Source organism: Pongo abelii, chromosome 8 (assembly GCF_028885655.2).
Source record: "Pongo abelii isolate AG06213 chromosome 8, NHGRI_mPonAbe1-v2.0_pri, whole genome shotgun sequence".
NCBI lineage: Eukaryota > Metazoa > Chordata > Mammalia > Primates > Hominidae > Pongo > Pongo abelii.
Window position 1 is genome coordinate 75,521,424 of NC_071993.2, and position 10,927 is coordinate 75,532,350.

Below are 10,927 nucleotides of genomic sequence, written 5' to 3' on the forward strand. Positions count from 1 at the left end.
CACCACTAGGTACTTATTCAAATTTTGTGAAATCACTGTGAATGTGATTATATCTTTTATAAATATATAACAGTTCTTTTCTAAATCACTTATACTTGAGACTTTAATTTCAATGAAGTGTATTTCATTAAATATTTATTAATGCTCCCCTTTGTGGACATTTGAGAAGCTATCCTTGAATATTTTTATATGTGCATTCTGCACTCAATGTGAATTATTAGAATCAACATTCTGCAAGTAATTCTGTAATCTGCAAAGTACAAAGGTATTAATCTCTGATTTAATCTCCCTCACACACATAAATAGCCAAACACGTGTCATTTGAAGATCTTTTCCAATTATACATATTGAAGCACTTTATCCTTCACTTTTACCTCATTCAATATGATTCTCAAAGGTCCCATACCACAATCACAATAGATACTTATCACTATGTATTTATATCACAAATAACTAAATGAAATGAGACCAAAATGACCACAGGCTATCTACTAAATAAAATTTAGGCCAGGCACAGTGGCTCATATTTGTAATCCCAGCAATTTGGGAGGCCACGGTAAGCAGACTGCTTGAGCCCAGGAATTTGAGGGCAGCCTGGGCAACAAGGCAAAACCCTGTCTCTACGAAAAATATAAAAAATTTGGTAGTACATGGTGATGCACACCTGTAGTCCCAGCTACCCAGGAGGCTGAGGTGGATCACCTGAGCCCAGGATATCAAGGCTACAGTGAGCGTGATTGCACCACTGTACTCCAGTCTGTGTGACAGAGAGTGAGGCCCTGTCTCAAAAAATTAAATTAAAAAAATTAAGGGCTAAGTTTTCTGAAACCACCTTTAAGGATAAAAATATATTCTTTTTTGGCCGGGTACGGCGGCTCACGCCTGTAATCCCAGCACTTCGGGAGGCTGAGGCAGGCGGATCACGAGGTGAAGAGATCGAAACCATCCCGGCCAAAATGGTGAAACCCTGTCTCTACTAAAAATACAAAAATTAGTGGGGCGTGGTGGCATGCGCCTGTAGTCCCAGCTACTCAGCAGGCTGAGGCAGGAGAATCACTTGAACCCGGCAGGTGGAGGTTACAGTGAGCCGAGACCCTGCCATTGCACTCCAGCCTGGGCAACAGAGCCAGACTGCATCTCAATAAATAAATAAATAAATAAATAAATAAATAAATAAATACATTCTTTTTTTAAAACTACAATCAGTTTCATATGACTAAAATAGTCATGTTATAATATACTATTAACATAATTATTTATTGACCACAAGGTATCATTAAAACACAAAAGAGGGGCTGGGCACAGCGGCTCACGTCTGTAATCCCAGCACTTAGGGAAGGCGACACGGGTGGATCACGGGGTTAGGACTTTGAGACCAGCCTGACCAACATGGTGAAACCCCGTCTCTACTAAAAATACAAAAATTAGCTGGGTGTGGTGGCACACGTGCCTGTAATCCCAGCTACTCAGGAGGCTGAGGCAGAAGAATCGCTTGAACACAGGAGGCGGAGGTTGCAGTGAGCCGAGATTGTACCACTGCACTCCAGCCTGGGCGACAAGAGCGAAACTCCATCTCAATTAAAAAAAAAAAAGTGAGTCATCTTTCTGAAATAATGAATAAAATTCAAAACCTTGCGGAACACGCTGGTGCACACAGGAGCCTAAGGCAGGAGGACTGCTTCCGTCCAAGAGTTCAAATCTAGCCTAGGCAACATAGCAAGACCCCACTCTAAAAAATAAATTTTTAAAGACTTTAAAATTCAAAATTTCAAACTGACCCAAGAAATGTTTTTGTATCTTTTTTTTTTTCCAGACAGAGTTTTGCTCAATCCTCCTGACTCAGCCTCCTGAGGGACTACTGGCATGTGCCACCACATTGGTCTTAAACTCCTGGAATCAAGCGACCCTCTCAAAGTGCTGGGATTACAAGAGTAAGTCACCACGAGCCGGGCACGGTGGCTCACGCCTGTAATCCCAGCACTTTCGAGGCCGAGGCGGGTGGATCACGAGGTCAGGAGATCAAAACCATCCTGGCTAACACGGTGAAACCCTGACTCTACTAAAAATACAAAAAATTAGCCGGGCATGGTGGCAGGCGCCTGTAGTCCCAGCTACTCGGGAGGCTGAGGCAGGAGAATGGCATGAACCCGGGAGGTGGAGCTTGCAGTAAGCCGAGACAGCGCCACTGCACTCCAGCATGGGCAACAGAGCAAGACTCTGTCTCAAAAAAAAAAAAACCAAAAAAACAAAAAAGAGTAAGTCACCACACCTGGCTACAAAATAATATTTTAAATATAACCTATTTCAAGTGTTATGATCTTATATAACTGTATTGTCCAATTCACTACCCACCAATAACCATGTGGTTATTTCATTTAAATTAATAACAATTAACATAAAATTACAAATTCAGTTCCTCAGTCACACTAAGTATATTTCAGGGGCTTAATAGTCACACATAGTGGGTATCATATTATACAATGCAGATATAGCACATGCTCATTACCATAGAAAGTTCTACTTATTGGACAGAGCTATTCTTTTTTTTTTGGGACGGAGTCCAGCTCTATCGCCCAGGTTGGAGTGCAATGGCGCGATCTCGGCTCACTGCAACCTGTCTCCCGGGTTAAGGTGATTCTCCTGCCTCGGCCTCCCGAGTAGCTGGGATTACAGGAGCCCACCACCACACCCAGCTTATTTTTGTATTTTTAGTAGAGACAGGGTTTCACCAGGTTAGCCAGGTGGGTTTCAAACTCCTGACTTCAGGCGATCCACCTGTCTGGCCTCTCAAAGTGCTGGGATTACAGGCGAGAGCCACTCGCGCCCAGCCTGGACAATGCTATTCTATAAGGAAAAGGAAAAGCCTTATTGTTATATGAGGTTCTTATACTCTCTATAATGTCCTAACAGATGACAGCTCTTCGCTCTCAGAGAGAAGTCCTTTGGAAGTGATGACTAGTGCTCCTGGCAATAGCCTCTTACCACAATTCAAATAACTGTTGGCCAATCCCCTTAGACAGTTGAAGACACCATTCATAGGCTGAGTGATCCCTTGAAGGCAGAAATTTGAGACCAGCCTGGGCAACAAAGTGAAACCCTGTCTCAAAAAACAAACAAAAACAACGAAAAAAAAACCTCCAGGATTATTTTTGGATGTCTTTTTCCCTTAGCTAAAAAGATTTAAAAAAAAAAAATCAAAAAATGAAATGGATGTTTAAAAAAATATATGAAATGGGTGACAATAGGTCTGAATCTGGTATATCCACCTCAATATTTTAATAGTTTAAATACAGATACACATGTAAATATTTTTCATCAAATATACTGAAGGTACCTCTATAATCAATAATTGATCTAAGGCCGGGCACAGTGGCTCACACCTGTAATCCCAGCATTTTGGGAGGCCAAGGCGGATGGATCACCTGAGGTCAGAAGTTCGAGAGCAGCCTGGACAACATGGTGAAACTCTGTCTCTACTAAATATACAAAAATTAGCCGGGTATGGTAGCAAGCCTATAGCCCCAGATATTCAGGAGGCTGAGGCAGGAGAATTGCTTGAACCCTGGAGGCAGAAGTTACAGTGAGCTGAGATCACACCACTGAACTCCAGCCTAGCCAGAGTGAGACAGACTCCAGCCTGAGCAGACAGAGCGAGACTCCATGTTCAAAAAAATAAAATAATTGATATAAGGGCTACTTAAAGATTTGATTGGCTGGTCACTGACTGGTGAGTCACTGGCCATTTCTCTCAATGTCTCTTTACACAACAGAAATTTTCAAAACTAAAAGCTCTGGTCCCTAGAATGGCTGTCACTGAAGACGTATCAAAGCACTTCAGGTAGGATATGGAAAAATACGGTAAATATTAAGAATATATTTCAAGGGGTGAGAAAAATGAAAAATAGGGCCAGAAAAATAAGACCTTGAATACCATCCTAGAATCTGAACTGTATTCTAAAACTCCTTGAAGATACTTTTGCAGATAAATGAGAAAATGAAGAAATAGAAGATAAAATGAACCACAATTCTGAGGTCCTAACACTGACTCTGCTATGACCTCCTTTGAGACCAAAACAAATTTTTTTCACCGTCCTTGGCCTCAATTTCCTCATCTCTTAGAGAATTAAGTTGGGATAGAATCTAGCTTAGCTTTGGGAGGCCACGATGGGTGGATTGTCTGAGCTCAGGAATTCAAGACCAGCCTGGGCAAGATGGCAAAACTCCATCTTTACTAAAAATAAAACCCACAAAATTAGCCAGGAGTGGTGGCACGCGCCTGTAGTCCCAGCTACAGTCCCAAAGGCTGAGGCACAAGAATCACTTGAACCTGGGAGGCGGAGATTGCAGTGAACCCAGATTGTGCCACTGCACTCCAGCCTGGGTGACAGAGCAAGACTCTGTCAACAACAACAACAAAAAATCTAGTTTAGGCCTGATCCAGGTTTGAAAAAAATTCTGTGATTTTTTTTTTTTTTTTTTTTTTGAGAGGGAGTCTTGCTCATCGCCCAGGCTGGAGTACAATGGCGCAATCTGGGCTCACTGCAACCTCTGCCTCCAGATTCAAGTGATTCTCCTGCCTCAGCCTCCCGAATAGCTGGGATTACAGATGCACACCACCATGTCTGGCTAATTTTTATATTTTTAGTAGAGACGAGGTTTCACCATGTTGGCCAAGCTGGTCTCGGACTCCTGACCTCGTGATCTGCCTGCCTTGGCCTCCCAAAGTGCTGGGATTACAAGCATGAGCCACCACACTCAGCCAAAATTCTGTGATTTTGACAGAAACTATGTTTTAGGAATATCACATCTGATGGATGCACTGGAGCTGGAGGAAAAATAAGAATTATCACATATGGTAACTAAGAGAGAAAAACAAATAAAAGCAAGCAGTTAGAATTTAAAATACTACTACTAAAGACAGAGTATCACCACCAAGCCAGAGATGGGAGGAGAAAGGCTTCCTTAGGGAAGTGAGGATCTATTGTAAGCACTGTGGATTAGGATACAAAGGTTTAAGAACGTCAAGAGCCAGGCGCAGTGGCTCACGTCTGTAATCCCAGCACTTTGGAAGGCCAAGGCGGGCGGATCACGAGGTCAGGAGATCAAGACCAACCTGGCTAACATGGTGAAACCCGGTCTCTACTAAAAATACAGAAAATTGCCGGGCGCGGTGGCTCACTGCTGTAATCCCAGCACTTTGGGAGGCCGAGGTGGGCGGATCACGAGGTCAGGAGATCAAGACCATCTTGGCTAACAGGGTGAAACCCAGTCTCTACTAAAAATATAAAAAATTAGCTGGGCGTGCTGGCACACGCCTACAGTCCCAGCTACTTGGGAGGCTGAGGCACGAGAATCGCTTGAACCCGGGAGGCGGAGCTTGCAGTGAGCCAAGATCATGCCACTGCACTCCAGCCTGGGCAACAGAGCAAGACTCAATCTCAAAAAAAAAAAAATTAAAACCCTGAAGTACCCATTTCTTTTTTTTTTTTTTTTTTGGGGGGGGGGGGGGGACAGGGTTTCACTCTATCACCCAGGCTGGAATATGACGGAACTATCACAGCTCACTGTAGCCTAGACCTCCCAAGGTTTAAGCAATCTTCATGCCTCAGCCCCCCCAATAGCTGGGACTATAGGCGTGCTCTACCACACCTGGCTAATTTTTGAGTTTCTGCAGATGGGGTTTTTGTTATATTGCCCAGGCTAGTCTTGGACTCCTGGATGCAACTGATCCTCCTGCCTCAGCCTCCCAAAGTGCTGGGATTACATACATGAGCCACTGTGCCAGGCCTCCATGTCTTTAAGAAGAAAGGTCACCAAGATAACGAATCATTTCCATCAAATTTTAGAACACTGAAGTTAGAAGATCACAGTGTCTCTGAAATTGACCTCGAATTAAAAAACAGATATTTTAAGCAAGTAAAATGCAGCAAAGAGATATAAAATAAATAAAAATATATTCAAATTAAAAAGACAATCAAAATCTCATTCTGTAGAATTCTTGGGAAACTTATTTGAAATCCCTAAACACAACTGGTTTCATTCAAGTAAAAAATTCTGAATCTACAGGAGTTAAAGCTTTTAAGATTCAACAAATAAGTCAAAAAATGACCAAAAAAAAAATTCTTCCTAAAAAGATTGGGAAGAATTTAAAGCTTCAATAACATTTTCCATTTACTTTGAAAATGACATTTTGTTGACTTTATTTTTTTTGAGCTGGAGTCTCACTCTGTTGCTCAGGCTGGAGTACAGTGGCGCCATCTCGGCTCACTGCAACCTCTGCCACGCCCGTCTAATTTTTGTATTTTTAGTAGAGAGGAGGTTTCACTGTGTTGGTCAAGCTGGTCTCGAACTCCCAACCTCAGTGATATGCCCACCTCCGCCTCCCAAAGTGCTGCACCGGGCCTTGTTGACTTTATTTTGAAAACGTAAATGTTCTTTTACTGCTTTTACAATTATCTTTCTTTTTTTTTTGAGACTGAGTTTCTCTCTTGTTGCCCAGGCTAGAGCGCAATGGCGCAATCTGAGCATCTGAGCTCACCGCAACCTCCGCCGGGTTCAAGAGATTTTCCTGCTTCAGCATCCCAAGTAGTTGGGATTACAGACACATGCCACCATGCCAGGCTAATTTTGTATTTTTAGTAGAGACGGGGTTTCTCCATGTTTGTCAGGCTGGTCTTGAACTCCCAACCTCAGGTGATCCGCCTGCCTTGGCCTCCCAAAGTGCTGGGATTACAGGCGTGAGCCACTGCGCCTAGCAGCTTTTACAACTATCTTTTTCCTTTGTCTAGTAACTAAATTCTTTAGAGTTGGTTTTCTTTCTTTTTTTTACCTTTTTTGAGACCAGGTCTCACTCAGACTGGAGTGCAATGGCACCATCATGGCTCACTGCAACCTTGACCTCCCTGGCTCACGCAATCCTTCTACCTCAACCTCCCTGAATAGCTAGAACCACAGGTACGTAACACCAGGTCCAGGTAATTTTTTTTTGAATGTAGTTTTTCAACTTTAAATTCAAACAACTGGCTAGTCCTGGTGGTTCACACCTGTAATCTCAACACTTTAGGAGGCCAAGATCGGAGGATCGCGTGAGCCCAAAAGTTCAAGACCCACCTGGGTAACAAAGTGAAACCTCCGTCTCAATTTTTTTGGAGTCTCCCTTTATCACCCAGACTGGAGTGCAGCACTGCGATATCAGCTCACTCAACCTCTGCCTCCCCAGTTCAAGCACTTCTCCTGCCTCAGCCTCGTGAGTAGCTGGGATTACAGGCGTGTGCCAACACGCCAAGCTAACTTTTGTATTTTTTAGGTAGACATAGGATTTCACCATGTCGGCCAGGCTGGTCTCGGAACTCCTGACCTCAGGTGATCTGCCCACCTTGGCCTCCCAAAATGCTGGGATTACAGGCATGAGACACCTCACCTAGCCTAAATACATTTTTTTTTTCCTGAGACGGAGTTTTGCTCTTGTTGCCCAGGCTGGAGTGCAGTGGTGCGATCTTGGCTCACCGCAACCTCCACCTCCCAGGTTCAAGCGATTCTCCTGCCTCAGCCTCCCGAGTAGTTAGGATTACAGGCATGCACCACCATGCCCAGCCAGTTTTGTATTTTTAGCAGAGACAGAGTTTCTCCATGTTGGTCAGGCTGGTCTTGAACTCCTGACCTCAGGTGATCCACCCACCTCAGCCTCCCAAAGTGCTGGGATTACAGGTGTGAGCCACCACACCCAGCCTACATTTACTTTTTTTTTTTTCTTTTTGAGATGGAGTCTTGCTCTGTCACCCAGGCTGAAGTGCAGTGGCACAATCTCAGCTCGCTGCAAGCTTCACCTCCTGGGTTCACACCATTCTCCTGCCTCAGCATCCCAAGTAACTGGGACTACAGGTGCCCGCCACCATGCCCGACTAATTTTTTGTATTTTTAGTAGAGACGGGGTTACACCATGTAAGCCAGGATGGTCTCGATCTCCTGACCTTGTGATCTGCCCGCCTCGGCCTCCCAAAGTGCTGGGATTACAGGCATGAGTCACCGCGCCCAACTCATTTACTTTTAAACATAACTCATGAATACTGACAACTTAACATGCCAAATACAGTATATTCTAATTAATGAGTGGCTAACCTCTAACAGAGTTAAATCAATTAAAAGTGAATCTAAGGTATTAAAAAACTACAAAACTGCCAGGCGCGGTGGCTTTAGTAGAGACGGTGAAACCTCGTCTCTACTAAAAATACAAAAAATTAGCAGGGCGTGGTGGCGGGCGCCTGTAGTCCCAGCTACTCGGGAGGCTGAGGCAGGAGAATGGTGTGAACCCGGCAGGCGGAGCTTGCAGTGAGCCGAGATTGAGCCACTGCACTCCAGCCTGGGCGACAGAGCAAGACTCCGTCTCAAAAAAAATAAATAAAAATAAAAATAAAAAAATAAATGTTTAAAAAAAAAAAAAACTACAAAACTGCCCAAACTGCTATGTAAAACAGCTTCTTTGTTAGTTGATCTATGGATTTTTAAAGGAGCTTCACAGAGAAAGTTAATGAATTCACAATTTGCAAACATTTTACAGTATCAGAATATCAGAACAGCCTAATTCATGTTGTTTTGTTTTGTTTTTTTGAGACGCAGTATCTGTCGCGCAGGCTGGAGTGCAGTGGCGCGATCTCAGCTAACTGCAACCTCCACCTCCCGGGTTCAAGGGATTCTCCTGCCTCAGCCTCCTGAGTAACTGGGATTACGGGAGCGTGCCACCAGGCCCGGCTAATTTTAGTATTTTTAGTAGAGACGGGGTTTCACCATGTTGGCCAGGCTGGTTGCGAACTCCTGACCTCGTGATCCACCTCCTCCGCTTCCCAAAGTGCTAGGATAACAGGCGTGAGCCACCACCCCCGGCCCTAATTCACGTAGTTTTAACAAGTTCCCCACAAACAATTACAGTACATGTATTTAGAAGCCTGACCTGGCTGTGATACTGCAGTGGCTGTAAACTGAGTAGCCCATGGCGGATTCTTCTGTCCTCCAAACTGAGCCATGATGCAAAACGAAAAAAACCTTCCCTTGTTTGTCTTCTATAGCATCGATCTATCAAGAAAAGGATCCACATTTTAAAGTCCAACCAAGCTACAGATATCACAAAACGATATTACGATAGAAAGAAATGTTTAATGTGTCAAGAACGTCTTCGCAGATTTCAGTAGAAATAACAACTGTAAGTAGAAAAAGGGCAAATGAACATCCAAAATGCAGCAAAAACATTTTACATCAAGTAGATCACCAAAAGTGCCCTATTTTACAAGATAACATTAAGGGGAGACTCACAAAAAGCACTCCTGTCTGGGACTACAAATTGTCACATTTAAACGGAAGACAATCTGCTGTATCCACCCAATTGTTAACAAAAAGTTCACAACTTTATATTCACAGGAAATACAGCCTGCGTGTTTCTTCTGGCAATGGGTTGGGGAGTAAGGCAGGGTAATGTTAAAACCAATAACAGATATTGGGACAAGACCCCCATCACAGGTATTTAAGGATATCATTTAAATAACGAACATCTCTACTTTCCAGAGTACAGAAGGAACCTAAGGGGCTTCTTTTCCATCCCCGACCTCGAGGGAAAAGGCCGTTGAGATAATGGATGTCCCTTAAAGAACCACTGGGAAAATCCCTCCCCACAAGACAAACCAGAAAAGGCGAAGATTCTCCGCCCGCGCCCCCCCTCCTCGGCCGCCGCGACCCTCAAGGGCCAGAGCCCGGCCGTCCGTCTTCCTCCAGTCCCAGCTCCGTGCCGGCCGCCGGCGACTGAAGGCGGAACCCACCGCCCCACTACACTCGATGGATCCCGAAAGCCCTGGGCTCGTTTACTACGCACGGAGAAAGCCTCTATTCCCCAATACCCACGCCGCCGGGAGCCGCCACTATGTCCCGGGCCGGGGGGCCAGGAGGGTAAAACCGCAGTGGCTCGGGAGCAACGGGGCGGCGGACCGCAGCGTCGCCATGCCGAGGCTGAGGGGCGCTGGGGGCACCTGAGGAGCCGAGTGGTGGGGGTGGGGCTGGCCGCGCCGGGCCTGCTCCGACCCGCACAAAAGGGACCGCGTCCCTCCCGTCCCAGTCCCACAAGAGCCCCACCGTCGCCGCCCGGGGCCGCAGGGCTACCCAAAAGATCGCTCCTGGCCCTTCCACAGATCCGACAGGATGTTAAGAGACCCGGCTTGGCCGCCCCCCGCTCCAACTACGAGGACCAGACCTTCACCTGAGTCGGGTCCCGGCTAACATCGAAGCCATTTCAAACCCGTCAGCCTTAGGCGCATGCGCCAACTTCCCCCCCTTCCTCCACGCCGCTCCCCTCCTCCACATCTCCGGGAGGAACGGCGCTTACTGGCTGACGTTCTGCGTGCGCGCTCCCCTGACCGCTCAATACGCCTGGCCCTTTCGCTACGAAGGGGGAAATAGAGCGCGCCTAAGGGTTACCTTGGCCTCGCTTAACAATGAGCGGAGCTATATGTCTTGCGCTTGCTCTGAAGGAAGGGCTTTCCTTTGGGTGGGAAGGAAAGAAATGGCGGTCACGTGATCCGATCCAGCCGGCCGCCATTTTATGTTTAACCTTTTTTTTTTTTTTTTACCTCGTTCCATTATTTGGGAGAAAGGATATACCCTGTAACATCTTTTTTTTTTATATACTTTAAGTTATAGGGTACATGTGCACAACGTGCAGGTTTGTACATATGTATACATGTGCCATGTTGGTGTGCTGCACCCGTTAAGTAGTCGTTTACATTAGGTATCTCTCCTAATGGTATCCCTCCCCCCTCCCCCCACCCCACGACAGGCCACGGTGTGTGATGTTCCCCACCCTGTGTCCAAGTGTTCTCATTGTTCAGTTCCCACCTATGAGTGAGAACATGCGGTGTTTGGTTTTTTGTCCTTGCCATAGTTTACT

General features: G+C 45.5%; 1 protein-coding gene across 6 annotated transcripts in view; it reads right to left on the minus strand.

Moving 5' to 3' along the window:
* Positions 1-10,366, minus strand: part of CCAR1 (cell division cycle and apoptosis regulator 1) — a 72,833-nt gene extending 62,467 nt beyond the window's left edge. Inside the window, exons 1-2 of one of the 6 annotated variants that reach the window (XM_002820884.5) lie at positions 10,241-10,366; positions 8,948-9,069 (exon numbers count right to left, since the gene is read on the minus strand). In XM_002820884.5, the coding sequence (XP_002820930.1) occupies positions 8,948-9,020 (73 nt within the window). In that variant the 5' untranslated portion in view covers positions 9,021-9,069; positions 10,241-10,366. Of the gene's footprint in view, positions 1-8,947; positions 9,070-9,859; positions 10,027-10,116 lie in introns of those variants that run through there. The other 5 variants (XM_009245542.3, XM_054523363.2, XM_054523364.2 and 2 more) reach the window with 5 other exon arrangements.
* Positions 10,367-10,927: the final 561 nt, after the last annotated feature.